This window comes from Poeciliopsis prolifica, unplaced genomic scaffold (genome assembly GCF_027474105.1).
Source record: "Poeciliopsis prolifica strain line A6 unplaced genomic scaffold, Auburn_PproV2 SCAFFOLD004, whole genome shotgun sequence".
Classification (NCBI taxonomy): domain Eukaryota; kingdom Metazoa; phylum Chordata; class Actinopteri; order Cyprinodontiformes; family Poeciliidae; genus Poeciliopsis; species Poeciliopsis prolifica.
This window is the reverse complement of record NW_026562379.1, coordinates 13,425,731-13,440,164: the sequence shown is the minus strand read 5'-3', so window position 1 is coordinate 13,440,164 and position 14,434 is coordinate 13,425,731. Positions and strand designations below refer to the sequence as shown.

The 14,434-nt window shown below is 37.7% G+C and overlaps 1 protein-coding gene across 1 annotated transcript in view; it reads left to right on the top strand.

The window, feature by feature from the left end:
- Positions 1-14,434, top strand: part of LOC129358922 (protocadherin-16-like) — a 91,606-nt gene that overhangs the window by 6,195 nt on the left and 70,977 nt on the right. Inside the window, exon 2 of the mRNA XM_055028181.1 lies at positions 2,235-4,055. Coding sequence (XP_054884156.1) covers positions 2,256-4,055 — 1,800 coding nt within the window. The 5' untranslated portion in view covers positions 2,235-2,255. The remainder of the gene's footprint in view (positions 1-2,234; positions 4,056-14,434) is intronic.

The following is a 14,434-nucleotide window of genomic DNA, read 5'->3' as shown; positions in this document are numbered from 1 at the left end:
GTAGTTTAGAATTACTTCAATCCAGACAGAACCGCACACTACTGGGAAGCCAGTTTCTCCATTTGATTCGAAAGACATGATAATTTTCTGTGTGCCAAACACTTAGTGGTTCAGGATTATTCAGCAGATGGTGACTATCTTGTTGAACTGTTTCCACACAGCTTCACAGTGTCTCCCATTCTCAGTTACAGATTGTCTGTGGTGGAGTGAGTGCAATGCCAAATTCTTCGTGGATGCTTTTTGAAATGAAAAATCTGTTTTTAAAATCAGTTTAAGGTAGCAAAAAGTGTTTCTTTTTTTTTTTTACTGAACATGTATCCTCTGCAATTCAACTGATTAAAAAAGTTTGTTAGAGGGAAAATGTGTACTGAATATATTGTAACAATTTGGTTGCATAATTGTGGAACCCTAAGCTTATACTTTTTTTTTACCGGGAACCAACGAATAAACTTTTTAGTCAAAGTAATATTTTAAAATTTAAAGATATTGTTTATATAAAAATACTGGAAGTAATGTTTAAAGCATTGAACAAAACTCTTCCTTCAGGTATTCAGAAATTATTTAAGTTAAGAGAGAATAAAGAATATAATATGGAATGTGAATGAAGAAAAGCAGGCTAAAAACCCAAAACAAACAAAAAGAAAACACCCTGTATTTATAAGTAATCTGATTATCTTCAAATGACAAAAAATAATCTTTTAACATGCATCAAAGGGTCTTAAGAGGGTCGTTTTCTTAAGAGATTCCACTGTTCTTTATCAGTTTCAAGACAGATTGGTCCTGCTTTGCTTTCTGTTTTTTGCTACAAATAGACATTATATGTTCTTGTGTCTCACTTTCCCCACACAACTCACATCTTCCTGAATCAGTATGATCTGACCAACTGAGAGATATTTACGCTCAAAAGTAAATAAGGTGAAACTGTGTGGAGCTGTTGATTGAAGTTGATTTCAGGAAATATAAGAAATGGCTTATGAAATACCAAAATAAAGCTGAACACAAAACCAGAGTCACAAAGATCAGGACAATTTTAGCATTCTGTCTCCATTTTCGAAGAGTCAGTTAGCATCCCACAACTTAAATTGGCAATATTTACCCACTCTGTCTTACAAAAAGTTTTCCAAAGTAGATTGAGGACATCTCTTTCCCACAGGCCTCACCAGGTGACCACACTGATTTTCCATTGGATTTTGTTCTGTAGACTTGTTTTTCTTTGTTGATATCATTTTGTTGGGTTTTGTCAAATGCTTGCACTCACAGTGAGGGTGAACAATAAACTCATTCTTCATCTTCGGCTTTCTGAAGGTATATTTTCAAATCCAGAGGCGCACCATTATTTGTACCAAAAATATTGGAAACAGCCCTGTCAGTTCATTACACATTTACCAAATAATACAGGGTTATTTTACACCAGTACATTAAAGACAACGTTTTAAAAGTTTGTCTTTAATGTACCATGCTAAATATTTTTGTGCCCTTGTACCTATGGTGGTTCTTTGCAACCTCTTTGCAAACTGTGGCTTTAGCTAAAGGATGGAAATGAAAGTCAAGTTTAGCTGACTTTTGCAGCTAAATATTATTTATGGTTGTTTAGATTCTGTATAATTGAAGGCCTGGTGGAATATGGAAGGCTGGACTTCAATCAAAATGTGGTTCAACAAATTATTAGTTTAAGGGGTACACACTTATGTAATCAGGTTATTGCAGCTTCTCTTTTTATTACATTTTCCTTCTAACAGATTTATTGCTTTTTCACTTAATGCAGGACACATGTCACATTAAAAGTGGTGTGCAAACTTTTCATATCCACTGTAAATACAACAGAAACACACACTCCCTGCTTTACATGTGAACATGCTCCTCCAGAAAACATGTAGGTTTTCCAGGCAAATGCAATTTTCTCACCTTCTTTGCATAAAACACCCCCAGACTCCCTTTTTTGGGGGGTGTGTGCTGTGGTCTTGGTTTTGGCTGCTTCCATAGAAAAGAAGAGTTTTAAAGAAGGAATAAGGTGCTGACTTATTAGCTGAGCTAAGACGTGTTGGAAAATTTTATATACTAGACCTTTTCTGTATTATGGTAGAGAAATCAGCCAAAAAACATATGAGAAGGTGTTAAAGACATTCATATTTTTTCTTAAAATACCTTAGAAATATTAAGTAAATATTTTTTTGGTTCCTGGTGTTGTGACACTTCGATATGACTCAGGTTTCCCTCTTTTTGTGTTTTTTCAGGCTTAAATCGAAGAAGCAAAGATGAAGACAGCTGCCAAGGGTTTTGGAAAGTCTAAAATGGATCCTTTGCACTCTGAGGGGTGGTTCAGCAGAAGGATAGTGCTAACAGTGTATGTAGCCTTGGAGCTTTTAACACTCCATTCATCTTTTGCCCTTGGGACCCTTGAGCTGCAGCTAGATGAGGAACAACCAGCTGGCACAGTTGTGGGTGATATCAGTGCTGGACTTCCTCCTGGTGTCACGGCTTCCTTGTATTTCATCTCTGACCACGAGGGCACTGGAGTGGGCAGCGATTTGGACATAGATGAAAGCACGGGTATAATTAAAACCGCCAAAGTTCTGGACCGGGAGTTGAGAGACAGATATAGCTTCATTGCAGTCACCATGACAGGTGTGACCGTTGAAGTGACTATCAACGTAAATGATATAAATGACCACGCTCCAAAGTTTCCCCGAAAAAGAGTGACATTTAAAATTCCCGAGCAGACAGCCATTGGTACAAGATTTCCTCTTGAGCCAGCTGTGGACAGTGATAAAGGACAGTTCACAACACAGGGTTATCTTATCAAGGATGGAAATGTTGGCCAGGCCTTCACCTTGGAGACAAGGAGGGGAAGCAGTGAAGTTCTCTTCCTGGACTTGGTGGTCAATGGCATTCTAGACCGAGAGAAAAGATCAACCTACACGTTATCTTTAGAGGCCTTTGATGGCGGTTCACCGAAAAGAACTGACCAAATTACTTTAGATATTATTGTACAAGACATAAATGACAACGCTCCTGTTTTTAACCAGAGCCGCTATCATGCTATCATATCTGAGAATCTCCAACCAGGAAGCAACATCCTCCAGGTGTTTGCAACAGATGCTGATGAGGGTGATAACGGGTTGGTGCTGTATGAAATCAACAGGCGGCAAAGTGACCCCAACCGGTACTTTGTTGTGGACACTCGCTCTGGGATAATCACTTTGAACAAGCCGCTGGACTTTGAGATGAGAAGAGTCCATGAGCTTGTGGTTCAGGCTCAAGACAATGCTACCCATCCCGAAGTGACCAATGCCTTTGTAACCATTCATGTCAGAGACTACAATGACAACCAGCCCACCATGACTATTATCTTTTTAAGTGAGGATGGATCTCCTAGAATCTCTGAAGGCGCGCAGCCAGGCCAGTATGTAGCCCGGATCTCAGTCACCGACCCAGATTACGGAGAGTATGCCAATGTGAATGTATCGTTAGAAGGAGGAGATGGAAAATTTGGCCTGACAACAAAAGACAGCATCATATATCTTGTGTGTGTGGACCAGATTCTGGACCGGGAGGAGAGGGACACCTATGAGCTGAGGGTGATGGCAACAGACTCAGGCACCCCCCCACTACGGGCGGAGTCCTCCTTTGTCATCCAGGTGACTGATATCAATGACAACCCTCCTCTTTTTGATCAGCCTGTGTACAGACAAGTGATCCCCGAAGTGGTCTTCCCAGGCAGCTTTGTGTTGCAGGTAACTGCAAGAGATAAAGACCAGGGGCCAAATGGAGAAATCAACTACAGCATCCTGCAAGATCCAAGTGGCTACTACAGCTGGTTTAGTATAGACTCCATCACAGGCATTATTACCACTCTATCCCAGCTGGATTATGAAAAGAACCCCAGTCCCAGTATAACTGTTGTTGCCACAGATGGTGGAAAACCTCCCCTTTCTTCCACATCAGTGGTTAACATCTTACTTCAGGATATAAATGACAATGAGCCTGTTTTTGAGAAAAATTTCTACAATGTGTCCATCAAGGAGAACACAGCTCCGGGGACCTGCATTCTTCAGGTAGGACATTTTTCTCTGGATTTTTATTTTAGAATGTAGAGAGATTAATGTTAATCAGAACTCCTCCAGTTATAGGCCGAGTTCAAAAGGTGCTGCCTGAAAATCGCAGAAAAGATTTCTGGAAAGACAAAACTAATGTAAATTCATAGAATCAATAGCAGACAATATTTCAGTGAGTTTATTGAGACCGTTCATTCCTCTGAGGCAAATTATTTTTATTGGGAAAGTTGTTGAAATTGGACGGTCTTATAGAGGATTTACCTGCAATTTTAGGCCAAGATGATCCCCATTTTGGCTGTCCTTTCTTTCACCTCTCAAAAGGTTTCCAGGGTAACAGGGGCAGTTTAAAGTATCCTGTCAGCTCAGACACAAAAGGGTTTTTCACATACACAGGCAGAGACAAATTCAGGGCTTTATCTAAAGAATTATATGTTATGTCACTTTTCAAAGGCAACTTAATTAGCCTTGTTCATTGTGGAAAAAAAATGGCCACAGACAAGAAGATTAATTAAAGTTCAGACAAATTACACCTCTCTATTCAGCTGTAGTTTTGTTTCCTTAGAAATGTTGTTTTTTCAGCTATGTCTGGAAATTTTAGTGGAAAAAGGCGGATATTACAATGGGAAAGAAACTCATTGGGCGTTAATGTCATTGAAGTAATTTATATATTTTTGAGTTGCGTGTTTTTTTTTTTTATAAGAGCAATGGTACACAAGTTAATTTTGTAACAATCCTGAGAATATAATTTTCAGCTTTTACAACACTTTGATATGTAGTTTACAGACCTAGTGATTTTTTTTCTTTAAGAAGTACAGTATAAGAACATACATAAAACATTTTGGAAAAAGTTGCTTTTTATCTGAAAAGCAGATTACTATTAGTATTGTGGGGGCGCAGAAAAGGTTTTATTGTTATTTTAAAAGTCCAACTTATCAGGGAGTGTGTGCTTTTTATTAACTGACTCTCACATCTTCTTTTGACCATGAGTGTAATTAGCACAACTAGCATAACAAAATAACAGTGTCTTTTTGTATGTAGAGGTTTCCAAAAGGCTGCCATGAGTTACCTGAATAAAATATGGTTTTATATAAAATATTATGTTTAGCTCTGTTGCTTTATAAAAAAGTGTTATTTTTTCTCACTCTCACAGCCAAAACCTGTTAGGTTGCATTGTGCCGATTCTTCTGACTTTCATTTATAAACCTCAATGAGATTTTTGAGGTGTTCTGAAGCTGGTTGTAAAAAAAATTAACCAAACCAAATACTAAAAATTTGTTCTTGATCCATGGTCACTATGTTCACTGCTGCTCCCACACCATGCAAAATCGGTTGGCTAAATGTGAGGTTGACACTGAAAGGCATTGCTTTTAGGCTTTTTTTTTGGCATGCCTGGGTTGTTGCAGTCATGTGTATTTGGCGGACCATGTGAGAACAGACTGCTCTTACTCAGGGTGCCAGCTTTACATCCAAACATCACAGCAAGACATCAGATGACTGCCTTTTTTCCTCAGTAGACTAAATTCACAGTGTCTGTCCCCTTTCCATCCACAGTTCTGGTCCAAAAAGCCCCTTTACAATAAGGGCATTGTGATCATTAATTCAGAGGTTTGAAGTTTCTCTATTTATTTTACTCTGTGGGTCACCAGCACAGCAGTTTATGATTATTCCAATGAAATCTGGCTCCACAGTTCTGCGCCTGTGCTCTTCTGTCACGTTCCACTATACATCACTTGGTTTTTAAATAATTTTATTATCAGATCAGGGAGGTCCAAAGATAACTGAAAATAAGTTAACAGCAGTCAATTTTGTAATTCAGTAGAGAAGATCGGCTGCGTAGAAAACATTTCATTCAGTGGGTAAGTCAAGTATGACATGGAAAACCACATTTTCCAAACTGTCAGCTACAAACTGAAATGCATTACGAGGCATTACTAATTTAAGTCTACTTTTTTGCTATCCTGATTCTGCCTCCTTTTGCAAGTTTTACAAATAGTGTGGAGGTCAAATGATATTATCACTCAACAAATAAAATGATATACAGGGACCTAACTGCTTATGCAATTCTCATAATGTGGTATTCTTAGTCTTATGTCCTGTATTAATTACTTCTTTTTATTTTAAGTTAAGTTTTATTTTTATGCTACTCATTTTAGATTATGTTCTCTGCAGATTGCATGCATGTATCAAGAGGAGACATTATTTGTTGTGCACTATATTACAAATGTGCGTATCCATTAGGAAACTAATTAAACGAACCAGTAATTACTGCATAGTCATGTGACAAGATGTTGGCAACGTCAGTCCTGAATCCATAAATGTAGGATGAAAGCCAATATTACAAAATTTTATGAGTGATAATGAGGGAGACACATTTTTAATACCCAATCACATAAATCTGTTTAAAATTTAAGCATCTGACACTGTTATATACAACTTAATCACCAGGTAAGCAATTAATCTATGTCTAGATTTTTTGGGGGCACGTTGAACAATGAATTACCACTATCACATAACTCGGTTCATTTCAGTTTCAAAGTAATCAGCCAATCTATCAATCACTTTTAGTTTTTTCATCACACAGTTTGATCTTCTGATATACGTACCAGGCCATGTGTGCTTACAGACAATTTAGCAGGGATTATGAAATCAAAGAGGTGTAGCTTACAACTCACACTATTCACCTGAGCAACGCCTAAGAAAATGAATTTGAGATTTAGCCTGATAGGAATTTTTTCCTATAGCAGAGCTATGTTGCAGTCATCAAACTGGCTTTTTCAGTTATAGTCAGTGTTTTAAAGAGAAGCAAAGTGGTTGTGAAGCATCCTAAACATGTTATGCTTATTTCTGAAATCAGATAAACAACGGTTAACCGCATAGTGCTTTAGTTCTCTGCACTCCTATTGTGATAGATGAACTCTTTGTTTTGTTTCACATAGTGATTAGGAAATAATTTCCTAATCATAGTGATTTGAGGTTTATTACCTCCTGTGGTGGATCAGGTGCACAATATTGGTGGGTCCACTTGATTCATTTGTTTCCTGTCAGTCCTTTACAGTTAACTATAAAGAACATTCTCTAACAGAAAGATAATCTGAAAGTTGCTTCTGAAATGCCATACATTCAGTATGTGCATTGCAATAGGAAACAGTGTAGAATAAACTGAGGTTTTCTTGGCTTAAAGAGTTAGTCATTTTTTTTTGTTTTATATACTGTTTTATCATATGTTTAAGTAATAAATCTTTTCAGTTGGTTATATCAGAATGTTTCACCAGAGAATAACTTACAAATATCATTGCAGTTTTGAGTTAACATAGAGGGTCTCTGCTAAGAATTGTACCTCTGTCTGGTTTTTTTTTTGTGGGGGTCCTTTGGCTCCAGCAGAAAAGCGAGAGGGGTCTCTTGGCAGCTGTGGGGGAAATGAACCCTGACAAGCGCCTGCAGAAGTGGCGGAGGTGACATGAGCAGGGGGGCTTCCTTTTCTGGCTGCTGGTCTGTCTGCCTCTTAAATTCTTATCTGATCCCCTTTCATTTTCCATTAGTGGGGTGTGATGATAGGCCATAATAAGTTTTTTGTATGTCACCTTTCCTACTTTCATTAGAGAATGGATCTTTTTTCATCACTGCTACTGCTGCTCCCTCAGCAATTTTAGGCAAACTCTGATTGCAGTAGTTACTGGAGAAAACAACTTTCCTTTGTTGGAGCTGTGACTCAGAATGATGCTTAAAAGTATATTTTGTCTCTGCGCTTTTATGAAAATCACTGTTCTCTTAAAGGTATCAATTGTGTTTTGAGACTTTCAGGTTTGATTTTCCTTTCTTGGATTATTTGCTATGGCCATAACTTTTTGTCGATTTTTGGGATGCAAAACTGTGATACTTCTTGTTTTTATTTTAGAAAAGTGTTACAGCTAAGACTTCCCCAGCATTCAAACAGCAACCCTCAGACATATTCATTATTCGGTGCTGGATTCCTTAAAGCCAGCCTAGTTGAAAGAGGTACCTCAGTGAAGTGGCACTCTAAATCACTTCTCCATTCCTACCAACATAAAAGCAGCCGGCCTACGGAAGAAAAAAACTACTCATAATTGCTGTGGAGAAAAAAGTATGACTGATTGAATGAATGTCTTTTCTTTCATACCAGCCCCTCATGGTTTCTCCACTCTTTTTACTACACTGGCCACCTGCTGGCAACTACCAGCCAAAAGCGTAAAAGGCTAATTTCAATCCTTAAAAATCATTTCCTCACACTAGTGTTGGCTAGTTAAAAAGGTGGATTATGTTAATTGAAAAAAAAAATCATTACACTTGTTGTGCTGCAATCAGTACAAAAGTATGCACAATTTAATCACAGAAGCAGCTTTTGTTTATCCTTCCTCATAGTCTTTAAAAAAGTCTGCAGAGATGAAATTGAAATTGAATTTATAAATGTTCTTTGCTTTTGTGTGCTGCTTTTAATAGACTCATTAATTTACATTGAAAACTAAAGTGGAATTTAAACAATTACCTGATAAGAAATTTGGTTAAGCAATGCAGTTGCCCTTTAGAAACATAAATTAGTTTCTTTGTCCTTATTTTGCTTATTTAGACAATTACCTCATTTTTAATTTCAGCTCTAAGCAGTTTCTCCTCTCTCACTGTTTAATCTGTTTTGCTGAGCTTTATAAGGATTGTGCATCAACACTGTTTATTATGATCTTTATCCAAATTAGATTTCTGCAAAAGGACCACAAAAATGTCGGACACATTTTTTCTAACGGAACAGAAACCTGTCCAACTGTAAAAAAGGACATGCAAGCATAAAAACTCCATTTTACAATAAAGATGGTCCAAGACTTTAACTTTCTGAAAATAAGAAAAGCTAATTATGGAGATGTGAGGAAAATGCCAATTTCAGAGTTGTATTTTGGTACAGAAAACATGCAATCATTTCTCACCAGAAAATTTTCTGGCCATTGTGTGTGTCAAATGAAATGTTCACTTGTCAGTTTTAATGCTAGACATGCCTGTCTGACTGAGATACTGGTTTAGCTCGAAGCATAGCTGACTCTGCATTTGGTTTTACCTCTGTTTCTTTTCCCTCCTCATAACAACCAAGCTTCGCTGCGGCTCTGTGGGATAGCAGTATTTTCCAGGAATGTCAAAATTGCAGGAAACTGGATGTACTACTTTATGTGTTGGTGAATGTAATACTTCCCTGAACACTTAGTCCTGAGTTGAGCAGGGGCAGTGATGTGAACATACACAGTCATGTACGTCTGAACAGAAGGTGGGGTGTTTAGGCCAGTTTCTTCAGACAGACGGCTTTTTTTTTTTTTGTCTGTTTAGACATCTGTGAATTCACTATCAGTCTTGCAGCAATAGCTTGGAGAGAGTTGTGGGGAAGGTTTTGAGGAAAACATAAAGAGCAATTACTAAATACAGAAGCTAGTAGAAAATGGGGTTTAATAAGATCAAACCTAAGCTCTGAATGAGCTGAAAGATTCTTTTTTAATATTGCAGTTTTATGGTATGATGGTAATTTTACAAAATTTTATGGGCGGATTCTCTTTTTATACTGAAGTTGGTATTTTGAAGGTTCCAGGAAGTAGAGGTGTCCATTATAAATAAAAATAAGGCTAGTAAGGCTGATGCTTTTTAATTTAATTTGATATATCATCAACCATATGATCTTAAGCTGTTTTTGTGGTTTTTCATTTTAATTATTTTGTAAAAACCTATGATAGAATTTGGACCAAGTTTCTGGGTGTCTACAAAATACTTTAGTATCATATTAACATGACTTTAGAACATCTAAACTAATTTGTGTGCGTTCCTTTTCTAAATAAAGTGTAAATCAAATTTCCATTTGAGTCAAATTGAGGTAAAGTTGAAAAACAACATAAAAATAAAGTAACATTTAAGAGGGAATCTAAAACTTGTGTATTGATCTTATCACGCTCTTATCACGCTCCTATTGATCCAACACTGATACCAAGTTTATATCAATATTTTGAATTAATTTCCATATGTCATCAGCATAAAAAATTGTTTAGAGGTGATTCCAGAAACTGCTTTTTAAAGGGCCTTGGTGAATGCAGTTCAGTGTATCTGAAAGATCAAATCTAATGCATTCTGTTTACTTTGCATATAAACACAAAACATGCTGTGTGAACTTGTTAGTTGTTACCTATCACTGTGCAACTCAGCGTTCAAGTGCAGAGGCTATGGTCATCCACATGTGGTATTTCCATTAAAGTGAATGTTCTGGAAGATAAAAATCAGCTGGAAAGAGTTCCTACTTAAAGCTGGTAGGAAAAAAGTAAAGATTTTTTAAATATATGTCCAGTGGGATATGACATTTCATCAATACAGTCTGTTTCCCATGTCGCCTCCTACAGGTGAAGCAGACCTCCTAGTATGAATACTAGTTTTATCTGAAAGAGTGTTGGTGTTCTGAAAGAAAAGAGTCTGAGAAAATGAGTGGAAACACTTGACAGTCCACTGGGGAATCTGATTCTGGCAGCAGTGACAAAGCTCTGGCCCAGCTGCAGGATCCAGTTGTTGATCCCAGTTGTAACATAAATCTTCTGACGGTGAGGTGTTCTGTCTCATTGTCTGGTTGTCACTCCTTGCCTTGTCTGCTTCACCAGGTTTCTTATCTCTTCCAATTTCCTTTTCCCACATTGTTGTGTCTCCACTGTGATCCTGTTACGCCTCTTTGCTTCTTCCTGTTGTCCCTGTGGTCTGGTGACATCAGGATGAGGGCAGGTGATAGCAGCACATCTGCCTGCCTGCGGATGCTTAGTCCTCCTCTGAGTGACCCAAGAAGGCTGACTTGTGGGTCTCAGTGCAATTTGGGTTGGGCTTCCACAAGAATAAAGGTTGCCATTAGGGTAAAACAGGTGCATGTGTTTTCACTGTGTTACGTTCAGAAATGAGAGGAGCTTCTTTGCTTGACCTTTTAAAAAGGGGCAATTATTCACTTTGCCTCCTTCTTTGAGACAAATTAATGGAGAGGGGGTTAGACCTTGAGACTGGCTGTGATGACGGCTGCCAGGCCTTCTGTTCTCACCACCCCCTTGGTACTACAGCACATGTGCAAGGCACTTGGCACCACTAAACAAGCCGGGCATCAGGAAGCATCATCTGCTCATGATATTCTCTGTTCAAAAGCAAATCTGCGCTAAATCATCCATCCAAGCCCCTGCTGTCCATCAGAAGCCGCCAGACTGGGAAGCAGATGCGGAGTGACAGCTTGCCAGGTAACAAAAATCAGTAACCACCTAAACTAGATCACACAAAACAGGGTGAGGAGTTTTATAAAACTGCGTCTGGAGTTGCCAGCATGTTGAATCTTCCATTCATGGCATATTTGCATCTTCCTAGAGGGGAAAAAAAAGTCTTACATTACACATCCTTAAAATATCTTAACCACTGAGCAAATGTCTCCATATCCTGAGCGACTTTTTCAAAGAATGCATTGGTTTCAAATGCCAGCAACCTCAACACCCCCAGTTGCTCCATAATGATTTAGAAAAATGTTTCTCAGCCTAACAAACTCATTCATGTGTTGAAGCATAGAGTTACTGAGCATTTTTGTGCTCTCAAAAAGGCCAGCTTTGGTTTATAACCAGATCTAATTATCCTGGGAGGAAAAGTGAACATTGAAATCTTTCAAAAACTTAGTTGCCAAGCAAGTAGGAATGGATATTGAATTGGCATTTTGGGTCAAATTATGTGGGGATCAACATTATTCTGGCAATGAAGGGTATTTTGCGGACGATTAATATTAACAACATGTCTCAGTTTCTGTGTGAGCTCAGAGACCAGAGCACTAAAATGTATGCAGTTTTTGTTTGTATTGAACCAAAATGGGACTACGGATTACATATCATCTCAACTTTGTTACACCTTTTTTTGCCAATGGCTTTTGATGTTTCGACCCTTCCACAAGCCACATTTTGAGTTATATTACTTCAGCAGCTATTAATTTAAACATTCCTTGTCAAATTGCCCATTTTGGTTTAAAATTCCCCGAACCAAATGAAAATCCCAGTGAACAGTAGAGAAATTGAAAATAATCCTAAGTAAAACATTTTCTGGTTCTTTTACCTGGCCCGGTTCTACAATGTTCATTTATCCAAGCCTTGTAAAGCAAAGCATGTGGGAGAGACTGATACACCGCACAGATGTGGAGAACTGTGTGAAGAGACCCTCTACTTTTACATTGTGGTTTGCCACTGTTGTCTCTATTGGCTTCAAGCAAAACTGGACTGAAGACTTTTTTATCCAGATTCCCATTCTGTGTGTGCTCGTGTAGCACGGACTTCCTCTTTAATCTCACATGCTAAAAACTAGAATAATCCAGCTATTAGTTTGCATACATTTAAAAGGTGGAGGGGAAATCAGTTTGAAGTAATCATCAAACATTTTTCTCCTATAATAATGCATCCACATTGATGATTAGTTGTAATAAAAAGTCAACTGTTTGGCTAAATAGTAATTTCCTCTGAGTGCTCATCACACAAAACATTTAAAGATTTAGCAGGGGAACGAATTACCACAGGGTTATCTTCCTCATCAATAACCCTAATTTGGTCTGATGTTACTTGATTTATGTTGCTGCTTCTTTTGATTCTTGTGTTGAAAAGCAAAGCTTGTGTTTATATTGCTGTGCAAGGCTTAGTGTGCAGAGCAAAGTGCAATAATATGCGACTTCCTGGTGTTATTAACTTGAGCCGGTATGCTGAATTTAAGATCTGTGATTTGTTACAGATGACCAGGTAAACTTGTGGTTTTAGTCAAATCTAAATGTCTGATAAAGTTGCACAAATTTCTTAAGCAAAGATTCAGAAATAGATCTTAGCTATGATGTTCTGCACCAACCTTTCATCAAAATTCAGGCTGAGGACTAAAATGTGCCCACCCAATCATCCCAAGCAGGAGCTATGACTATTTGTGCTGCATTGCAGCACAATAAATGTGTCCTGAAATGTTACTGTTAGCTGTAAGTCCCCTAAGCACGTTGTACATAGGCTTGCTTCCAGGCTTTCGAGCAAAGCTTATCACCCTCAAAGGATGCGTAAACAAGGTTCTTAATAGTTTGGCATCCAGATACACTGTGTACAGTCAGCTGTGACATTTTAAAAGTATTCTCAATACACAGCTCAATGAACAGTAGTGAACAAGAAATTGCTGATGACTTCAGAAAGCCAACGCATCATTCCCAGGAATGAAAGCAATCCAGACATCTGGTTTGAGATGCTGTCTCCATTCAAACCTAAATTATACATGATAACTTTCATCAGATCCTGTTGCAAACTCACAAGCCTCAAATCTCCACATAAAGTTTCCACAGAATATTGTATTGTCTCCCACTTAAACATTAGCTGATCTGATTGGATTGTCTCTTCCTTACAAACAGGTCGCCTCCCTGATTATGTCTCTTCTAAGCCCAAATGAGAAACACCACTTCAGAATTATTCTGCAAGCAAATCCTTTTTTACAATATTGATTTTCTTATATATTGCTAATTAGGGCTGAAGAGTGAACATATGCAAATTATATTGGATTTTTAAACCAGCACAGATCTGTGGTTGGCTACAGTTAAGAAGAAAGCTTTAATTTACGGAACAGCTTGGGATTTATTCTTAGCTTTTTAGATTATTTAGCACTCTAAAATTTCGATTTTGCAGTGCACTTTAGGGAAAAAATTTAATTACGAGTAGGGATTACTCGTGCTAAAATTATTATGAATAAATACCAGTATGTGCATACCAACAACATGGTTTTGTTTATTTGAAAAAAAACTATTACATAAGCATATGCATCTTATTACTACTTTAAAACACTAAGGCAACTACTATTAGCAACATAACACCATCTGAATTTAGTAGCTTGTTGCTGCAATATGCTACTATATACATGTTGCAATACATGTTGGACCACACTACATATACCACAGAATTAATCAGTCTACATTAAGGGATGCACCAGTAGATTTTTCTCTCTTGGAATTCAAAAAGTTTGACTTCAAAGCTCAAATGGAAAACACCTTTTAAAACTAGAAGTATACGGTTTCTTTCATTCATCCATTGAATTATTCATCTTTTATACACATCCATACTTCATCCTAGGTAAAAATCATTGAGGGAAATGGTCTGTGGTCAATGGGAGAGAAGCTGAATACATAAAATGATTAGTTCAATCAAAGAGCCAACAGAAGCATTCAAGACAAATACTCATAACTTGGGACAAATTGGAAACTTATTTTATCTAATATGCATGGCTTGGTGCTTACTTCAGTAAGAAACCAGAGAACCACATGATTTACAGGCAGAACACTCTAACCACACACAAAGAAAGTGAGGACATTCATGCTGTGAGGCATCAGTGCTAAT